The sequence below is a fragment of the Arabidopsis lyrata genome, assembly GCF_000004255.2.
Source record: "Arabidopsis lyrata subsp. lyrata unplaced genomic scaffold ARALYscaffold_4, whole genome shotgun sequence".
In the NCBI taxonomy this organism is placed as follows: domain Eukaryota; kingdom Viridiplantae; phylum Streptophyta; class Magnoliopsida; order Brassicales; family Brassicaceae; genus Arabidopsis; species Arabidopsis lyrata.
This window is the reverse complement of record NW_003302552.1, coordinates 5,054,414-5,070,766: the sequence shown is the minus strand read 5'-3', so window position 1 is coordinate 5,070,766 and position 16,353 is coordinate 5,054,414. Positions and strand designations below refer to the sequence as shown.

Genomic DNA, 16,353 nt, shown 5'->3' with positions numbered 1-16,353 from the left:
ATTCTTGGCAAGTGCAATGTCTGCCTAAGATACGTCATTTCTTATGGCAAATCTTAACGGGTTGTGTACCAGTTACGGAAAATTTGCGGAGAAGAGGAATTGATTGTGACACAGGCTGTGCCAGATGTGGCGAACCAGTGGAAACAATCAATCATACACTCTTTCAGTGCCACCCGGCACGATAGGTTTGGGAACTTTCCCAGATTCCTACGCCAATGGAAAATTTTCCAACGGAGTCTATTTTTGCGAATTTGGACCACTTATTTTGGAGAATATCTTCGGAATTTGATTCTTCAGCCTTTCCATGGATTATCTGGTATATTTGGAAAGCAAGAAATAAAAAAATCTTTGAAAATATTGACAAAGATCCGTTAGAGGTATTACGGTTAGCGGAAAAAGAAGCACAATTGTGGCAGCCAGCCCAAATCGAGCTTCATCATGAAACTAATGGTATTGTGGATTTGGTAAATCGTTCTCGAGTGGGGGATGCTTTACTTGATTCGAATTATTGTGGATGTCGTTGCTTTGTGGATGGATCGTGGAAAGAAAGTGATAAGTTCTCCGGTTTAGGATGGTTCTGTACATCATCAACCGGAGAGCCGCCAACCATGGGAGCTGCCAACCTCCGTAGAAGTCTATCTCCATTACATACAGAATTCGAGGCTCTTCTCTGGGCGATGAAGTGTATGATTGGTGCAGATAATCAAGAAGTGGCGTTTCTTACAGACTGTTCTGATCTGGTGAAGATGGTGTCTTCTCCAACCGAATGGCCGGCGTTTTCAGTGTACTTGGAAGAATTCCAGAGTGACAAGGAAGAATTCTCATCCTTTTTTTTATCTTTAATTTCTCGAAATGCTAATGTAAAAGCGGATAATCTGGCACGAAAAATTCGTACAGAACCGCTTCATATCACATATGTAAACAACATTCCTCAGGAATGACTCTTTTGAGCTATAATTAATTTCGGATGAAAAAAAAAGAAAAAAAAAAAAAAAGAATTGGATTGATTACTCATTCTCATTCCCTCTCTTGTCAATCCATTCAAGACTATGGCCTCCCATTGCTCTATGAGAGCAATCCTCCACAGATTCTCCAATGGCGTCTCTTCCAGATCCATTCTCAACTCCACTAAACATCGTCTTCTCACCATGACCAACTCTCTCTCTTCTCTTTCCTCAATCTCTCCTCACACTACTTCGCACTTCACGGCGTCACAACAATCAGATGACGAGAACTGCTTCCGCAAGCTTCAAGTCAGAAAGATTTCGATTTCAACTCCTCTTTGTATGGGTCGTCGCTCTTCCAAAATCGCTGGCCGAAAGGTTCGTTAAGCTTCTGAGTTTGTGGGTTCATAGCTTTCATGTTATGATAACTTTAGTTCCAAATTGAATGATGAGAAGTGTTTTGCTACTACTTCTTGGTTTTAAAAATAAACGATTTAGTGGTTTTGATGAGTCTAGAGAGGGTGAATTTTGATGCCAACCATGTGTTTGATGAAATGCCTCAGAGAAAGAGTGGTTTTGATCATGAGTTTATACCAAAACCATTTTGTTATTGTAAAGATTCTAACTTGCACAGTTATGTCAATTTTGAAAACTATTATATAATTCACCATGTTTAAATTATGAAGCCTATATTGGAATTTTCTCTAACTCGTGTTGTATGCAATTCAGCAATTATGAAGTAGATACCAATATTCTCTTGAAACTTGTGGTTGCTTAATAAAAAAGTTTATGGTGAATACAGGGGGCTCAAGATTCTAAGAAGGCGAAGCTATACTGTAGAATTGGCAAGGAGGTTGTATCTGCGTAAGTCTTCAACATTTTTACCATTTTTTCATCTTTTGTGTTGTTATTAGGTAAAACTTGCACAGTAGTTGTAATATAGATAGGGTGTTTAGTTTGTTGGACTCAACTTCTTAGTTTGAAATGGTTATGACAATGAGTATCATGTGTGGGTTAATATCATGCAGTGTCAAAAAAGGGGGTCCAAACCCAGTTTCAAATACGACTCTAGCTACTATTCTTGACAAAGCGAAAGAGCTGGATGTACCGAAGGACATTGTGGAGCGTAATATTAAGAGGGCTTCTGAGAAGGGACAAGAAGCTTTTATAGAGAAGATTTACGAGGTGAGGTCATGAGCTTCATTTCTAGTTTTATGTTTGCAAGTGGGTCATTATGGTGAATCATCCTAGTAATGTGGGGAAATGTCCTGGTAGTTTAAAACCTATGAATTGGTTTTAGATCATCATTCTAACCTGGTCAAGTATGTGGTTACTGTAGTTAATACAACTTCAGTACCTAGTTCAATTTGCAGTACTATAATTCCAGTTCCTCGTTATCATCTGTTTTGGGTCCAATTATAAGATTTTTGATGACTCTAAAATAACTTGTTTTCTATGCTTTAGGTATATGGCTATGGTGGGGTTAGTATGGTAGTCGAGGTCTTAACAGACAAAATTAATCGATCAGTGGCAGCTATTAGATCGGTTGTTAAGGATTATGGAGGAAAAATGGCTGATTCAGGATCTGTCATGTTCAAGTTTAGACGAGTTAGGGTAGTGAATATAAAGGTCACTGAAGCTGACAAAGATCAGCTCCTTAATATTGCTTTAGATGCTGGAGCAGAGGATGTTATTGAGCCCCCAACTTATGAAGATGATACTGATGAAGATAGGGAAGAAAGGTATATACACAATGTAATACGTTTCTCAGCATTTATTTTCTTCTTGTCAGTATTACGTTTATTGTTTCTGTTGCCGATGAAACCTAACTTAGGGAAGATAGAGATAGTCACTAATTGAAATGGGTTTAAAAATTTTCTTTCAAGATTGAATCTAAAAAGTAATCAAGTGACTGAAGGTAGACCTAGTGTATTTTCTTCTCATAAACAGCTAAATGACAATAAAATTTCCATACCATACAATTTGAAACAAGAAATCCATCTTGCCATTCATACAGATGGGTGTGACGAGATGATCCCTAGATGACTCATAACTGTTATGTTATTTTGTTTCATTAGTATCTTGTCTCTCTATTTGTTCAGGTACTACAAAATTGTAACTTCTTCTGAGAACTACTCAACTATATTATCAAAGCTACGGGATGAAGGTGTGAATTTCGAGCCTGACAATGGCTCTGAACTGCTCCCTCTTACTACAGTTGAGGTATTGAACCTTCCCTCTGTTCTGTAACCTCTGTGCCTCCCATTTATGCATGTCTAATTCTAACTTATTGATTCTATTCCTGTTACCGACAACATGTATTTATCAACTCTTAACTTGTGAAATATATTATAGATTGCATATGCTACGTAAGCATAATTGGAAATGGCAATAGACTTAAACAGATAAACTTACATCGCGAAATTTGATCGTGTTCTTCTTTCTTTCATTTTAACTTTTCTTTTCCAACAATTAGAGTCACACCGTTATCAGTATTCATCAATCATTCACTTGGAAAATGTGATTACTTGGGATTGCTGTTGGTTGTTGCAGGTGGATGATGAGGCCATGGAACTGAACAAAGAGCTAATGCAGAAACTACTAGAACTTGATGACGTTGATGCTGTTTATATCGACCAAAAATGAAAAGAATATACATTTCAGGAAGCTCCACTTCAAGACCAGTGAATTCAAAGCTCAAGAGAAAAGTGATCATGTCAATCTCTGAACTAGTTTTGCTGAACGCTGCATACATAATCTGAAGAAGGAATGATGGTTTTGGTACACACTTACATTTTAGACCATCCTTATTGCGAGGTGCTTAACTTGGTTCTTAGCTCAAAAGAAATTAAAATTGAAGGTTTAATTGATGATTTTGCTAAGGAATGACTCTTAGCTAAGAGTCAAAAATTGGGCTAAGAACCAAAAAAATTACTAAGAACCAAAACTAAGACCTCCCAAAAAATTACTTCTTCTTTCTTTTTTCGTTTTTTTGGTCGATACCACTGTAATGTACTAATGTGTTAGAAGCTGAAATTAGGTTTTTAATTTGATCTTAACTCAGCCAAGAAAAACACTCGTTGACACTGGAAACAACAAACAACGTGAAGAATAGTCATAAAAGGCCTACTAAATTATAAAACCCCAAACCTCTAATAAAATGCAGAAGGGTCTTCAATCTAAATTTTGGGCTGTTTCGATTTTTGGGATAAATTTTGGGTGCGTTGCGCCCTCTTGACTCCACACTCGTTTGAGTTCGGCTCTGAAACCACTTGTAACGCCCCGACCGCCATCTGTCTTAATGGATCCCACGTCCTCTCTCGGTCCGTGGGTCAACCCATCTTCCGACGGCCGGTCCGCTACGTCCGAGAGGTTTTAAAGACTTGTTTACAAACCCTACAAATCACCACTTGATCTTTCCCGGTGTTTTGTCCTCAATCACACACTTCCGACAATTACTTCTCGGAAGGTTACCCATCCTGAAATTGTTCTAGATTACCGACCCTACAAATCACCACATGATCTTTTCCTGTGTTTTTTCCTCACTCACATAGTTCCGACAATCACTTCCCAGAAGGTCACCCATCCTGAAACTACTCCAGCCCAAGCACGCTTAACTGTGGAGTTCTCTCAGGATAGTTGACCAAAAAGATAAGTGCACTTTGGTGATATAGGTGGTCAAATCAATTCTCTTAAACCTCTCAGCATGTACCACCATATTCTTGAAACCGGGGTGTTACAATTCACCCCCACTAACAGATCGCAACGTCCTCGTTACGCACTAAGACCGTCACCCCCTACGGTGTGAGCCCCTCTTGACTCCACACTCATCAGGGTTCGGCTCTGATACCACTTGTAACGCCCCGACCGTCCCTACCAGTGGGTCCCACGTCCTCTCTCGGGCCCATGGGCCCACCCTATCCGACGGCCGGTCCGCTACGTCCGGGAGGTTTTAAAGACTTGTTTACCGACCCTACATATCACCACATGATCTTTCCCTGTGTTTTGTCCTCACTCACACAGTTCCGACAATTACTTCCCGGAAGGTCACCCATACTAAAACTACTCCAACCCAAGCACGCTTAACTATGGAGTTCTCTCAGGATAGTTGACTAAAAAGATAAGAGCACTTTGGTGATATAGGTGGCTAAATCAATTCTCTTAAACCTCTCCACATGCACCACCATATTCCTGAAACCGGGGTGTTACAATTGCTTTGGTGACATAGGTGGCCAAATCAATTCTTTTAAACTTCTCTGCATGCACCACCATATTCCTGAAACCGGGGTGTTACAATTCACCCCCACTAACTGATCGCAACGTCCTCGTTGCACACCAAGACGGTCACCCCCTACGGTGTGAGCCCTCTTGGCTCCACACTGGTCTGGGTTCGGCTCTGATACCACTTATAACGCCCCGACCGTCCCTACCAGTGGGCCCCACATCCTCTCTCGGGCCCATGGGCCCATCACTGTCCAACGACCGGTCCGCTACGTCCGGGTGGCTTTAACGACTTGTTTACCGACCCTACAAATAACCATATGATCTTTCCCTGTGTTTTGTCTTCACTCACACAGTTTCGACAATCACATCCCGGAAGTTCACATATCCTTAAACTACTCTAGCCCAAGCACGCTTAACTATGGAGTTCTCTCAGGATAGTTGACCGAAAAGATAAGTTCACTTTGGTGACATATGTGGGCAAATCAATTATTTTAAACCACTCTGCATGCACCACCATATTCCTTAAACCGTGGTGTTACAAGTTTCAGCTCATGTAACAACTCATAACGGTTCGTAAGTTGGAACTGCCGGTTGTTCCCGACCATAAAATACTTGAAACGGAGTTGTCCCCGTAGATGAATGGTACGTCGTATTGTACCAAAATTCGGCCCATGGAAAAAGGGAACTCCATTGTGTTGGCCGGTGCTGAACGAAGCACCTTAGGAACTGCTCAATACATCGATTAACCACCTCCGTCTGACCGTCAGATTGCGGATGGTAAGCTGATGACAATCGTAACTGGGTTCCCGCCAACTTCCAAAATTCCTTCTAGAATAAACTGACAAATACCGGCTCACGGTCTCTCACAATCAATCTCGGCATACAATGGCATCCACAAATTTAGCTGCTACCTTTTTAGCCGTGTATGGGTGAGACAACGGTACCAAATGAGCCGACTTTGACAACCTGTCAACAACAACCATAATAGTGGTGTTACCATCAGATCGTGATTTAGCACATCCTCCCAAAGCCGGATTTAGCACATCAAATCGACACATCCTCCCAAAGCCAGTCTGGTATTGGTAGTGGCTGGAGTAACCCTGTCAGAGCCAACGATGATGATTTAGCACGCTGACAAACATCAAATGATGCCACATATTCCTTAACCGTGTGATGCATTCACGGCCAATAAAACTGTCGTGCCAACCGTCTATATGTACGAAGAACCCCCGAGTGTCCTCCTATTGGCGTATCGTGGTGTTCTTTTAACAGTTGCGGTACCAAATGAGAAGATGGTGGCACCACCACACGGTACTTGTAACATACCAAGTCGTTCCACCGAGAGTAAGGGCCCTCTATTCCCGAGTCAGCCAACTTGCCTACTTGCTGCATATACTCACCTCCCGCAGTCGCACTCCGTATCTTGTCCCAAAGGGTCGTGTATTGAACAAAAATAGCATTAAGAACCGGGCTTCCCGGTACCCCAAATAATGCATCTGCCGCTATGTTAGTGTTTCTCGGCTTATATGTGATCTCGTAGTCGTATCCTATTAATTTCCCCATCCACTTTTGCTGCTCAGGCGTGAGAATGCGTTGTTCCAAGAGATAGCGTAGACTGCTCTAGTCTTGCCATTGTGATAGCCATACGGGTTTGGAGACCGTACTTGTTGGGGAGGCGTTTTATTATTCAAACAGACCAACATATCATCCACCGTATGAATAGGAAAACAATCCTTGATCGTAACTGAATTCAATGCTCTATAATCGGTGCAAAACCTCCAAGCACCGTCTTTCTTTTTTACTAGTAAAACGGGTGAAGAAAATGGACTTGAGCTTATACGAATAATTTCGGCCTGCAACATTTCACTCACCTGTTTCTCGATCTCATCTTTCTGGAAATGAGCATACCGATATGGCCTGACATTAACCGGATATGTTCCTTCTCTTAACATAATATGGTTTGCTATTGCTCTCGATGGCGGTAACTTCACCGGCGGTTGGAAAAGGTCACCGTAGTCTTGCAGCAATGGCTTCATGTCGCTCGGGATGTTGAGTTCCTTTTCTCCCATTGGGCTTACTTGAATTGCAAAAATAGCATGTCCCTGACGGGCCTCTTTTTCAACTTCATTCGGCCCAGCAGCCCGCAGCATTGTTTGCAGCCCATCAAGCTTATGTCTTGTCCCCTCCCAATCGAACTCCATAGTTTGCTCCTTCCAGTCGCAAACCATCGGACCCAAACTACTGAGCCACTAAACTCCCAACACCATGTCTAACCCGACCAATGGTAATGTGTATAGCGTCATCTCAAAATTCACCCCGCCTTTACTATGTTTTATTTAGGTTTTCCATGGAGAAAACAGGAGATATTGGAGATTTCAAGGATGTTTCCAAGTATTTATGCTTCAAGGATGAATAATGTGTTTTCAAGCAAAAGGAATAAAAGTCGATCAAATCCCGTTTCAAGACAGTTTTTGTACCTCAGAAGTATGGCGTCCGTTCGAGGTCTTTCCGATTACCAAATCAAGAGATCTCGGTGGTTATGGAAAGTTAGGAGAGTATAGGTTCATCTCAAAGTAGAATCAGAGCTTTTCAAGGAGCCAATCGGAAGTTATGCCTTGAAGAGTGAAGACATGTCACGGACCGGCCAGACAGCCTTGTGTCCGGTCCGGCGCCTCTTGGAGCCCCCGGTCATGGAGCTCGCGTCCGAGCTGTTCTTCACGCATTACCCCGGTCATCACACGTCGTACCCTGTCCAAGAAACTCGCGCCTCATTTAACCTAATCCGTGAGAAATGACGGTTTTGCCCTTTGACCTAATCGAAGCCTATAAATACCAAGATAAGTTGAAGAACCCCTACGACATCCTTCACAGCTTTCTCACCGCCTCTCAGCCCTAGATCTTGCTGCCTCCATCGACGAGACTCTCAGCTCTCCTAGCTCCTCCTCGTCGAAGCTCTTGCATCCCGAAGAAGTCGTCTTTTGAAGTTCTCTCTTTTACTCTACATTGTTTTCTCTTCTACTCTTTCTTCTACTCTTTCTTTCAAGACTTTTGGGGAGACAAGTATCTTCTGTGACACTAGAGAAGTTTCCTTTGAACCCCGTTTGTTTATTCATATTCGTTTATTAAGCTTTTCTACTTCATCTCCATGTCGTTTCTTAGCATCATGAGCGAGTAGTTTTCTTTGTTGGGTTTTATGGGGTGATTCAAAGGGGATTCATGGTTCAAATCATATTAGGTTTATAGATCTATTTATTTCGTTCATACTAGATTCTTTTGGGACATCTTTTACTTAATGCATGTGTTTGGATTGATCACCAAACGCTGATCCAAGAGGTTAGGAGCTTTAATCGGGTAAACCTAATCTCGGACATAGTGTTACCAATCTTTCGTGTTGTTGCCTGCGTAAGTTGAGTAGTAGGACTTAGAGTACTTAGCGAATCCAACCCTAATGCGATGATCTATGCGTCGTTGACTGCGTCAGTTGAGTAACGGAGTATAGGAAGATTTGCCGGCTTATTCTATAACCTAGGATAACTCGTTCATTCGCCTTTCGTAGTTATGAACTAGAACGAAAACATAGAAACCTTAGAGATCTAAACCCTAGTTAGTCGAGAACCATGATTCCCGGAGAAACCCCAGAACACCCAACGCCTTAGTCATATTAGTTACAACCGATTTATCATCTTAGCTTTCATTAGTTTACTTAGCTTTCATTTATTTGCTTTTTCATTTCATTGCATTAGTTATTAGGAAACCCAAAACCAAAACCCCAAAGTTTAGTTTTGTCTTAGCTAGATCTTTTCATTTGAATTCAATAACCCGTAGCTACACTCTTTGTGGGATCGATCCTTAAATACTACTCTCATTACTGTGCACTTGCAGTTTAACGTGTAGTCTTTCAGGTAAAAGTTCTGAAGTGAAATTCTACGCACATCAAGCTTTTCGGCGCCGTTGCCGGGGAGTGATTCAAGCTACCATTGAATTCGATAAGAGATTTCCTCTAAGATACTTTGAGTTTAATGTTTAAATTCTCACTTTTACTTTTCTTCGATAACGTGAGTGTCCCAGGGGAAACCCTGTAACGCCCGCGATCCTCAATAGGATCGTCGGATGAGACTTGGTCCGAGAAAAGGAGGAGAAACTCGGACAAGTCTAGATTCGAGCTGCCCATCAGCTCGGATAAGGAGAATAAGGAACGTTAAGTAGCCAAACCAGCTCCCGTATAGCTCAACTAAGCTCGAAGTACTTCCGGGTAGTTCAGCTAAGCTCGGGTAACTGTCGAGTAGCTCAGCTAGCTCGACCAGCTGCTGGGTAGCTCAGCTCAGCTCGGGTAACTGTCCGACGGTTGGACGGTTGGGCAGTTACGGAAGGACGGTTGGGCGGTTACAAGGGGCGGTTACCAATGAGCGGTTATGGCCGAATGGGCGGCTTCTAGAGAAACGGTTTTCTAAACGAAACTCTATAAATACAAGGCATTTGGGGCGATTTCGGACGGAAAAAAAACTTAGAGAAAAATACAGAAACTCTCGGAGAACATCTTGAGAGAAAACACTTAAGAGAGAGTTACGATCGGTGCGATCGAAGGTGAGACGGTTCTAGACTTTGTGTCCGAACCTAAGGAGATATGATACGTACGATCTAGCCTAGGGATTGTTCCGATGACTTAGAAGAAGTCCGGAACGATTAGGGTGATATTGTAGTATCGGGGGATCCTTCATATCATGCATAAACCTGGTTCGAATGGTGGATCGGTTGAAATGGGGATGCGGCTCGGCGGAGGATCGGCGGATCTGTGAAGATCTACCGTGAATCGGCCGAACTGATGCGCATACTTCCACTCTCCGATCTGTTCTTCGTTCCGGGTGGTTAAAAGGCTTAGAGAGCATTGCATGGACTTGCATATAATAAGTAAAACGGATACTTATGCCTCTTTGACTTTCAGGAAAGGATGGTGATCGTGGGAAGGACTTGGCTTAGGCGTGAGAGACTCAAGGCCGGGAAGATGGGTGGTGATGAATCGGGTAGAATAGGATCGATTATATGACTTGTAATAGCTTATATGCAAACTCAAAGGTTGTATCGAATCCTTTTAAATATCTAATAAAGTATCTGATTCTTTGTTTACTCTATTATCGCATATTGACTCTAAGTAATGAATCTCAGAATATCGTAAATCGGATTGTCTTAAGGAAATGGCCCTAAAATTTGACTAAGGATCGGATCACTTAATGATTTGGTCGGAGAGAACCTCTCCGGACTTAGGCAGTCCGGATCGGGGTCTTTCAAGTTGGTATCAGAGCATGCTTGGTTCTAGGACCATTAGTGCGGGTTTTGGGAATCACCACTCATCGGCTTATGGGTCCTCACGGTAGTTGTTTCTTACTCTCTTGCGATTTACTATGAGTTACCGTAACTAACTTTGAAGTTTTTCGCAGATGGGTAAGAGCAACAAAACGGGAAAGAGTAAGAAGGATAAGGATAAGGATAAGGACGTCGTAGAGGAGACGTTGGTTGCCGAGGAGACACAAGTTACCAAGGAAACAAGTGTCGAAGCAACGCTTGATGGGACAATTCCAGCCGGACCTGTGGCTGGACAAAAGTCTCCGGTTCATCAAACTCCGGAGAACAATTGTGCAACGGATGGGAAGGAGAATCCGAACGCACTTCCATCTGCCCAAGAACAATGGAAAACGATGAAGGCTATGATGGTACAAATGGCCGCATTGACTAAGGCACTTGTACCGGATCCTGTGGTGCAAGTGAAGGAGAACAAAACGGACGCGGATGCGGATGTAGATGTGGAGATTGTCGAAGTCAATCTGCCTACGAACTCTTCAAGGAAGAGGGGAGACTACTTGAGTTTACTCCAGCACGTCTTGAAGTTGGGAACAAGTCACTTCACGGGGAGTTCCGACCCGATCGTGGCGGATGAGTGGAGGACTCGGCTCAAAAGAAACTTTAACTCCACTCGGTGCCCGGAGGATTATCGGAAGGACATTGCGATTCACTTCTTGGAAGGAGACGCGCATAACTGGTGGCTGACCGTGGAGAAACGTAAGGGTGATCAAATCCAAACCTTTTCGGACTTTGAGGAGGAGTTTAACAAGAAGTTTTTCCCTCCGGAGGCATGGGACCGGCTTGAGTGTGCCTACTTGGATTTGATACAAGGCAACCGAACGGTGCGAGAATACGATGAAGAGTTCAATCGCCTTAGGCGATACGTGGGAAGAGAGCTCGAGGATGAGCAGTCTCAAGTACGCCGTTTCATCCGCGGGTTAAGGGTGGAGATCCGTAACCATTGCTTAATCTGTACCTTTAATTCGGTCTCCGAATTGGTGGAAAGGGCGGCTATGATCGAAATCGGAATTGAGGAAGAAAAACTCATGAATCGTGAGAAGTTTCCAAATCGTTCAAGCCAACCAAGCAAATCCGCGGATAAGAAGAGGAAATGGGACAAGGTGGATGACACTAAGTCGGGAGCTAAGCGCGGAGAATGCTTAACTTGTGGAAAGAATCATGGTGGGATTTGCTGGAAGGTCATTGGTGCATGTGGCCGGTGTGGAAGTAAGGACCACGGGATTCAAAACTGTCCAAGGATGGATTCGGGGCAACCAAAAGTTCTCGCTGAAGAACCAAGGACTTGTTACCATTGTGGGAAAGCGGGACACTTTAAGAGGGAGTGTCCGAAGCTGGAAGTGGAAAAGCAAGCCGCACAAAAGGCAAACCGGAGCGGAAACAGATTACCGCCTCCGCCTAAGAGGCAGGCCATAGCACCGCGAGTTTACGAACTGTCGGAGGATGCTAACAATGCCGGAAACTTCAGGGCGATCACTGGTAAGTCCTTGTGATCTTTATGTTAATTCGTAAATTGCATCGCATCATGCATAAACGGATTGGGGTACTCAGCATTCTAGGGGAATGTGTAGGGACCTTGTGTATAGGTGATGTAGAAACACACACCTTATTTGATTCCGGAGCTACACATTGTTTTGTGAGTTCCGAGATGGTTGAAAAAGGTGGGTTCAAGAAAGAACCAAACACCGAATATGGAATGGTTAGAGCAGCCGGCGGACAAGTAATGTATCCGTCCGGTGTTTCTCGGGAAATCTCGGTTGTAGTCAACGGTGTAAATATGCCAACGGACCTAATCGTCGTCCAACTCAAGAAACACGATGTTATTTTGGGTATGGACTGGTTGGGAAAGTATAAGGCACACATAGATTGTCACCGAGGACGGATTCAATTCGAGAGGGAGGAAGGAATGTTGAAATTCCAAGGAATAAGGACAACTTCGGGAAGTTTAGTAATCTCGGCAATCCAAGCGGAAAGGATGCTTGAGAAAGGGTGTGAGGCATACATAGCCACGATCACAACCCACGAAGTTGGAGCAAGTGCGGAATTGAAAGATATTCCGATCGCAAAAGAGTTCTCGGATGTGTTTGAGGCCGTGACCGGTCCGATCCATTCACTATTGAACTCGAAGCGGGAACAACTCCTATATCTAAAGCTCCATACCGGATGGCACCGGCAGAAATGGCGGAGCTAAAGAAACAATTGGAGGAGTTGTTGGATAAAGGATTTATTAGACCAAGTAGTTCACCATGGGGTGCACCGGTCTTGTTTGTAAAGAAAAAGGATGGTAGCTTTAGGCTATGCATTGACTATCGGGGATTGAATAAAGTTACGATAAAGAACAAATATCCATTACCCCGGATAGATGAGTTGTTGGACCAACTCGGAGGCGCTAAGTGGTTCTCAAAGATAAACTTGGCGTCGAGATATCATCAAATTCCGATAGAACCATCGGATATTCGGAAGACGGCCTTCCGGACGAGATATGGCCACTATGAGTTCGTAGTGATGCCATTCGGACTAACCAATGCACCGGCAGCCTTTATGAAGATGATGAATAGTGTTTTCCGGGAATTCTTAGATGAGTTTGTGATCATCTTCATCGATGACATACTTGTCTATTCCAAGGATTGGAAAACTCATCAAAATCATCTAAGGGCGGTGCTAGAACGGTTAAGGGAACAGAAGTTATTTGCAAAGTTAAGCAAATGCTCATTTTGGCAAAGGAGTATCAGATTCCTCGGACACATAGTATCGGAACAAGGAGTGTCCGTAGATCCGGAGAAAATCAAATCCATCAAGGATTGGCCACGACCAAGGAATGCCACAGAGATTAGGGGTTTTCTCGGGTTGGCGGGATATTACCGAAGGTTCGTAAAAGGCTTTGCGAGTATGTCCCAACCGATGACTCGACTAACCGGGAAAGATACTAAGTTTCAATGGTCGGAGTAATGTGAGAAGAGTTTCTCCGAGTTGAAGGCTATGCTAACAAGCGCTCCGGTATTGGTATTGCCGGAAGAAGGTGAACCTTACATGGTCTATACGGATGCATCGATCACGGGACTAGGATGCGTATTGATGCAAAAGGGTAGTGTAATCGCTTATGCTTCAAGGCAATTGCGTAAACACGAAGGAAATTACCCTACGCATGACTTGGAGATGGCCGCGGTGGTGTTTGCCTTGAAGATTTGGGGATCGTATCTTTATGGAGCCAAAGTCCAAATCTTCACGGACCACAAGAGTCTTAAGTACATATTCACTCAGCCGGAGTTGAATCTAAGGCAAAGAAGGTGGTTGGAATTTGTGGCGGATTAGGACTTAGATATTGCCTATCATCCGGGAAAGGCAAATCAAGTCGCCGATGCCTTAAGTAGGAGACGTTTCGACGTAGAAGCGGAGAAAAACCAAGTGGACTTGGTTAACATGATGGGGACATTGCATTTGAATGCGTTATCCAAGGATCTTGAACCATTGGGTTTAGGTACGGCTGATCAAGCCGATCTACTTAGTAGAATTCGTTTGGCCCAAGAGAAGGACGAGGAGTTAAAAACTTGGGCAAAGAACAATCAAACGGAGTACCAAACATCGAACAATGGCACCATAGTGGTGAACGGTCGTGTATGTGTGCCGAATGACAAAGGTTTGAAGGGGGAAATCCTTAAAGAAGCGCACCAATCAAAGTTCTCGATTCACCCCGGGTCCAATAAGATGTACCGAGACCTAAAAAGGTATTACCATTGGGTCGGGATGAAGAAGGATGTAGCCGAATGGGTTGCCAAGTGTTCGACGTGCCAACTTGTCAAGGCGGAACATCAAGTACCAAGTGGGTTAGTACAAAACTTACCCATGCCCGAATGGAAATGGGACCATGTAACGATGGACTTTGTTACCGGGTTGCCTACGGGGATAAAGTCTAAGCACAATGCGGTTTGGGTGGTGGTGGACAGATTGACTAAGTCCACACACTTCATAGCAATTTCCGAAACGGATGGAGCCGAAGATATAGCCGCAAGGTATATCGAGGAGATAGTACGATTACACGGAGTGCCGGTAAGCATTGTGTCGGATCGTGATACACGGTTCACATCACATTTCTGGAAGGCTTTTCAAAAAGCCTTAGGAACGAGGGTGAACTTAAGTACGGCTTACCACCCGCAAACGGATGGGCAATCTGAACGGACGATTCAAACCCTTGAGGACATGTTGCGTGCATGTGTCTTGGATTGGGGTGGGAATTGGGAGAAGTACTTAAGGTTGGTGGAGTTTGCCTATAACAATAGCTATCAAGCTAGTATTGGCATGTCACCTTACGAGGCGTTGTACGGACGAGCATGTCGGACGCCACTATTTTGGACACCGGTGGGCGAACGCATGTTGTTCGGTCCGAAGATTATGGATGAAACCACCGAAAAGATGAAGTTCCTAAAGATGAAACTAAAGGAAGCACAAGACCGACAGAAAAGCTATGCGGATAAGCGTCGTAAGGAGTTGGAATTCCAAGTAGGAGACTTGGTGTATCTTAAGGCCGTAACGTATAAGGGCAAAGGACGATTTTCAACAAGGAAAAAGTTGAGTCCAAGGTACGTTGGCCCATACAAGGTGATAGAACTAGTAGGGGCTGTGGCATACAAACTCAAACTTCCGCCGAAGTTAGATGCGTTTCACAAGGTTTTCCACGTTTCACAACTAAGGAAATGCCTAAGTGAACACGAGGAGCGAGTAGAAGATGTTCCTTCGGAGTTAAAAGAAAACTTAACGGTGGAAGCAAATCCAATTCGGATCGTTGATCGAATGGAAAAGGGGACAAGGCGGAAAAAGATAAGCATGATAAAAGTGTTATGGGATTGTGGAGGCCGCGAAGAAACTACTTGGGAAACCGAAAATAAAATGATGGCTGATTTTCCTAAGTGGTTTAGAGAGATGGGTAAAGATCAACTTGAGTCGGATTCGGGGACGAATCCCATTCAAGGGGGGGAGACTTGTAACGCCCGCGATCCTCAATAGGATCGTCGGATGAGACTTGGTCCGAGAAAAGGAGGAGAAACTCGGACAAGTCTAGATTTGAGCTGCCCATCAGCTCGGATAAGGAGAATAATGAACGTTAAGTAGCCAAACCAGCTCCCGTATAGCTCAACTAAGCTCGAAGTACTTCCGGGTAGTTCAGCTAAGCTCGGGTAACTGTCGAGTAGCTCAGCTAGCTCGACCAGCTGCCGGGTAGCTCAGCTCAGCTCGGGTAACTGTCCGACGGTTGGACGGTTGGGCGGTTACGGAAGGACGGTTGGGCGGTTACGAGGGGCGGTTACCAATGAGCGGTTATGGCCGAATGGGCGCCTTCTAGAGAAACGGTTGGGAAACGGTTTTCTAAACGAAACTCTATAAATACAAGGCATTTGGGGCGATTTCGGACGGAAAAAAAACTTAGAGAAAAATACAGAAACTCTCGGAGAACATCTTGAGAGAAAACACTTAAGAGAGAGTTACGATCGGTGCGATCGAAGGTGAGACGGTTCTAGACTTTGTGTCCGAACCTAAGGAGATATGATACGTACGATCTAGCCTAGGGATTGTTCCGATGACTTAGAAGAAGTCCGGAACGATTAGGGTGATATTGTAGTATCGGGGGATCCTTCATATCATGCATAAACTTGGTTCGAATGGCGGATCGGTTGAAATGGGGATGCGGCTCGGCGGAGGATCGGCGGATCTGTGAAGATCTACCGTGAATCGGCCGAACTGATGCGCATACTTCCACTCTCCGATCTGTTCTTTGTTCCGGGTGGTTAAAAGGCTTAGAGAGCATTGCATGGACTTGCATATAATAATTAAAACGGAT

At 44.0% G+C, this 16,353-nt stretch overlaps 1 protein-coding gene across 1 annotated transcript; it reads left to right on the top strand.

Moving 5' to 3' along the window:
* The first annotated feature begins 993 nt into the window (after positions 1-993).
* Positions 994-3,999, top strand: LOC9314958 (probable transcriptional regulatory protein At2g25830). The gene is made up of 6 exons (XM_002880663.2): positions 994-1,322; positions 1,747-1,808; positions 1,973-2,129; positions 2,409-2,686; positions 3,047-3,167; positions 3,498-3,999. Exons 1-6 carry the CDS (start codon positions 1,050-1,052, stop codon positions 3,588-3,590), a joined length of 984 nt encoding a protein of 327 aa, XP_002880709.1. The 5' UTR covers positions 994-1,049; the 3' UTR covers positions 3,591-3,999.
* Positions 4,000-16,353: the final 12,354 nt, after the last annotated feature.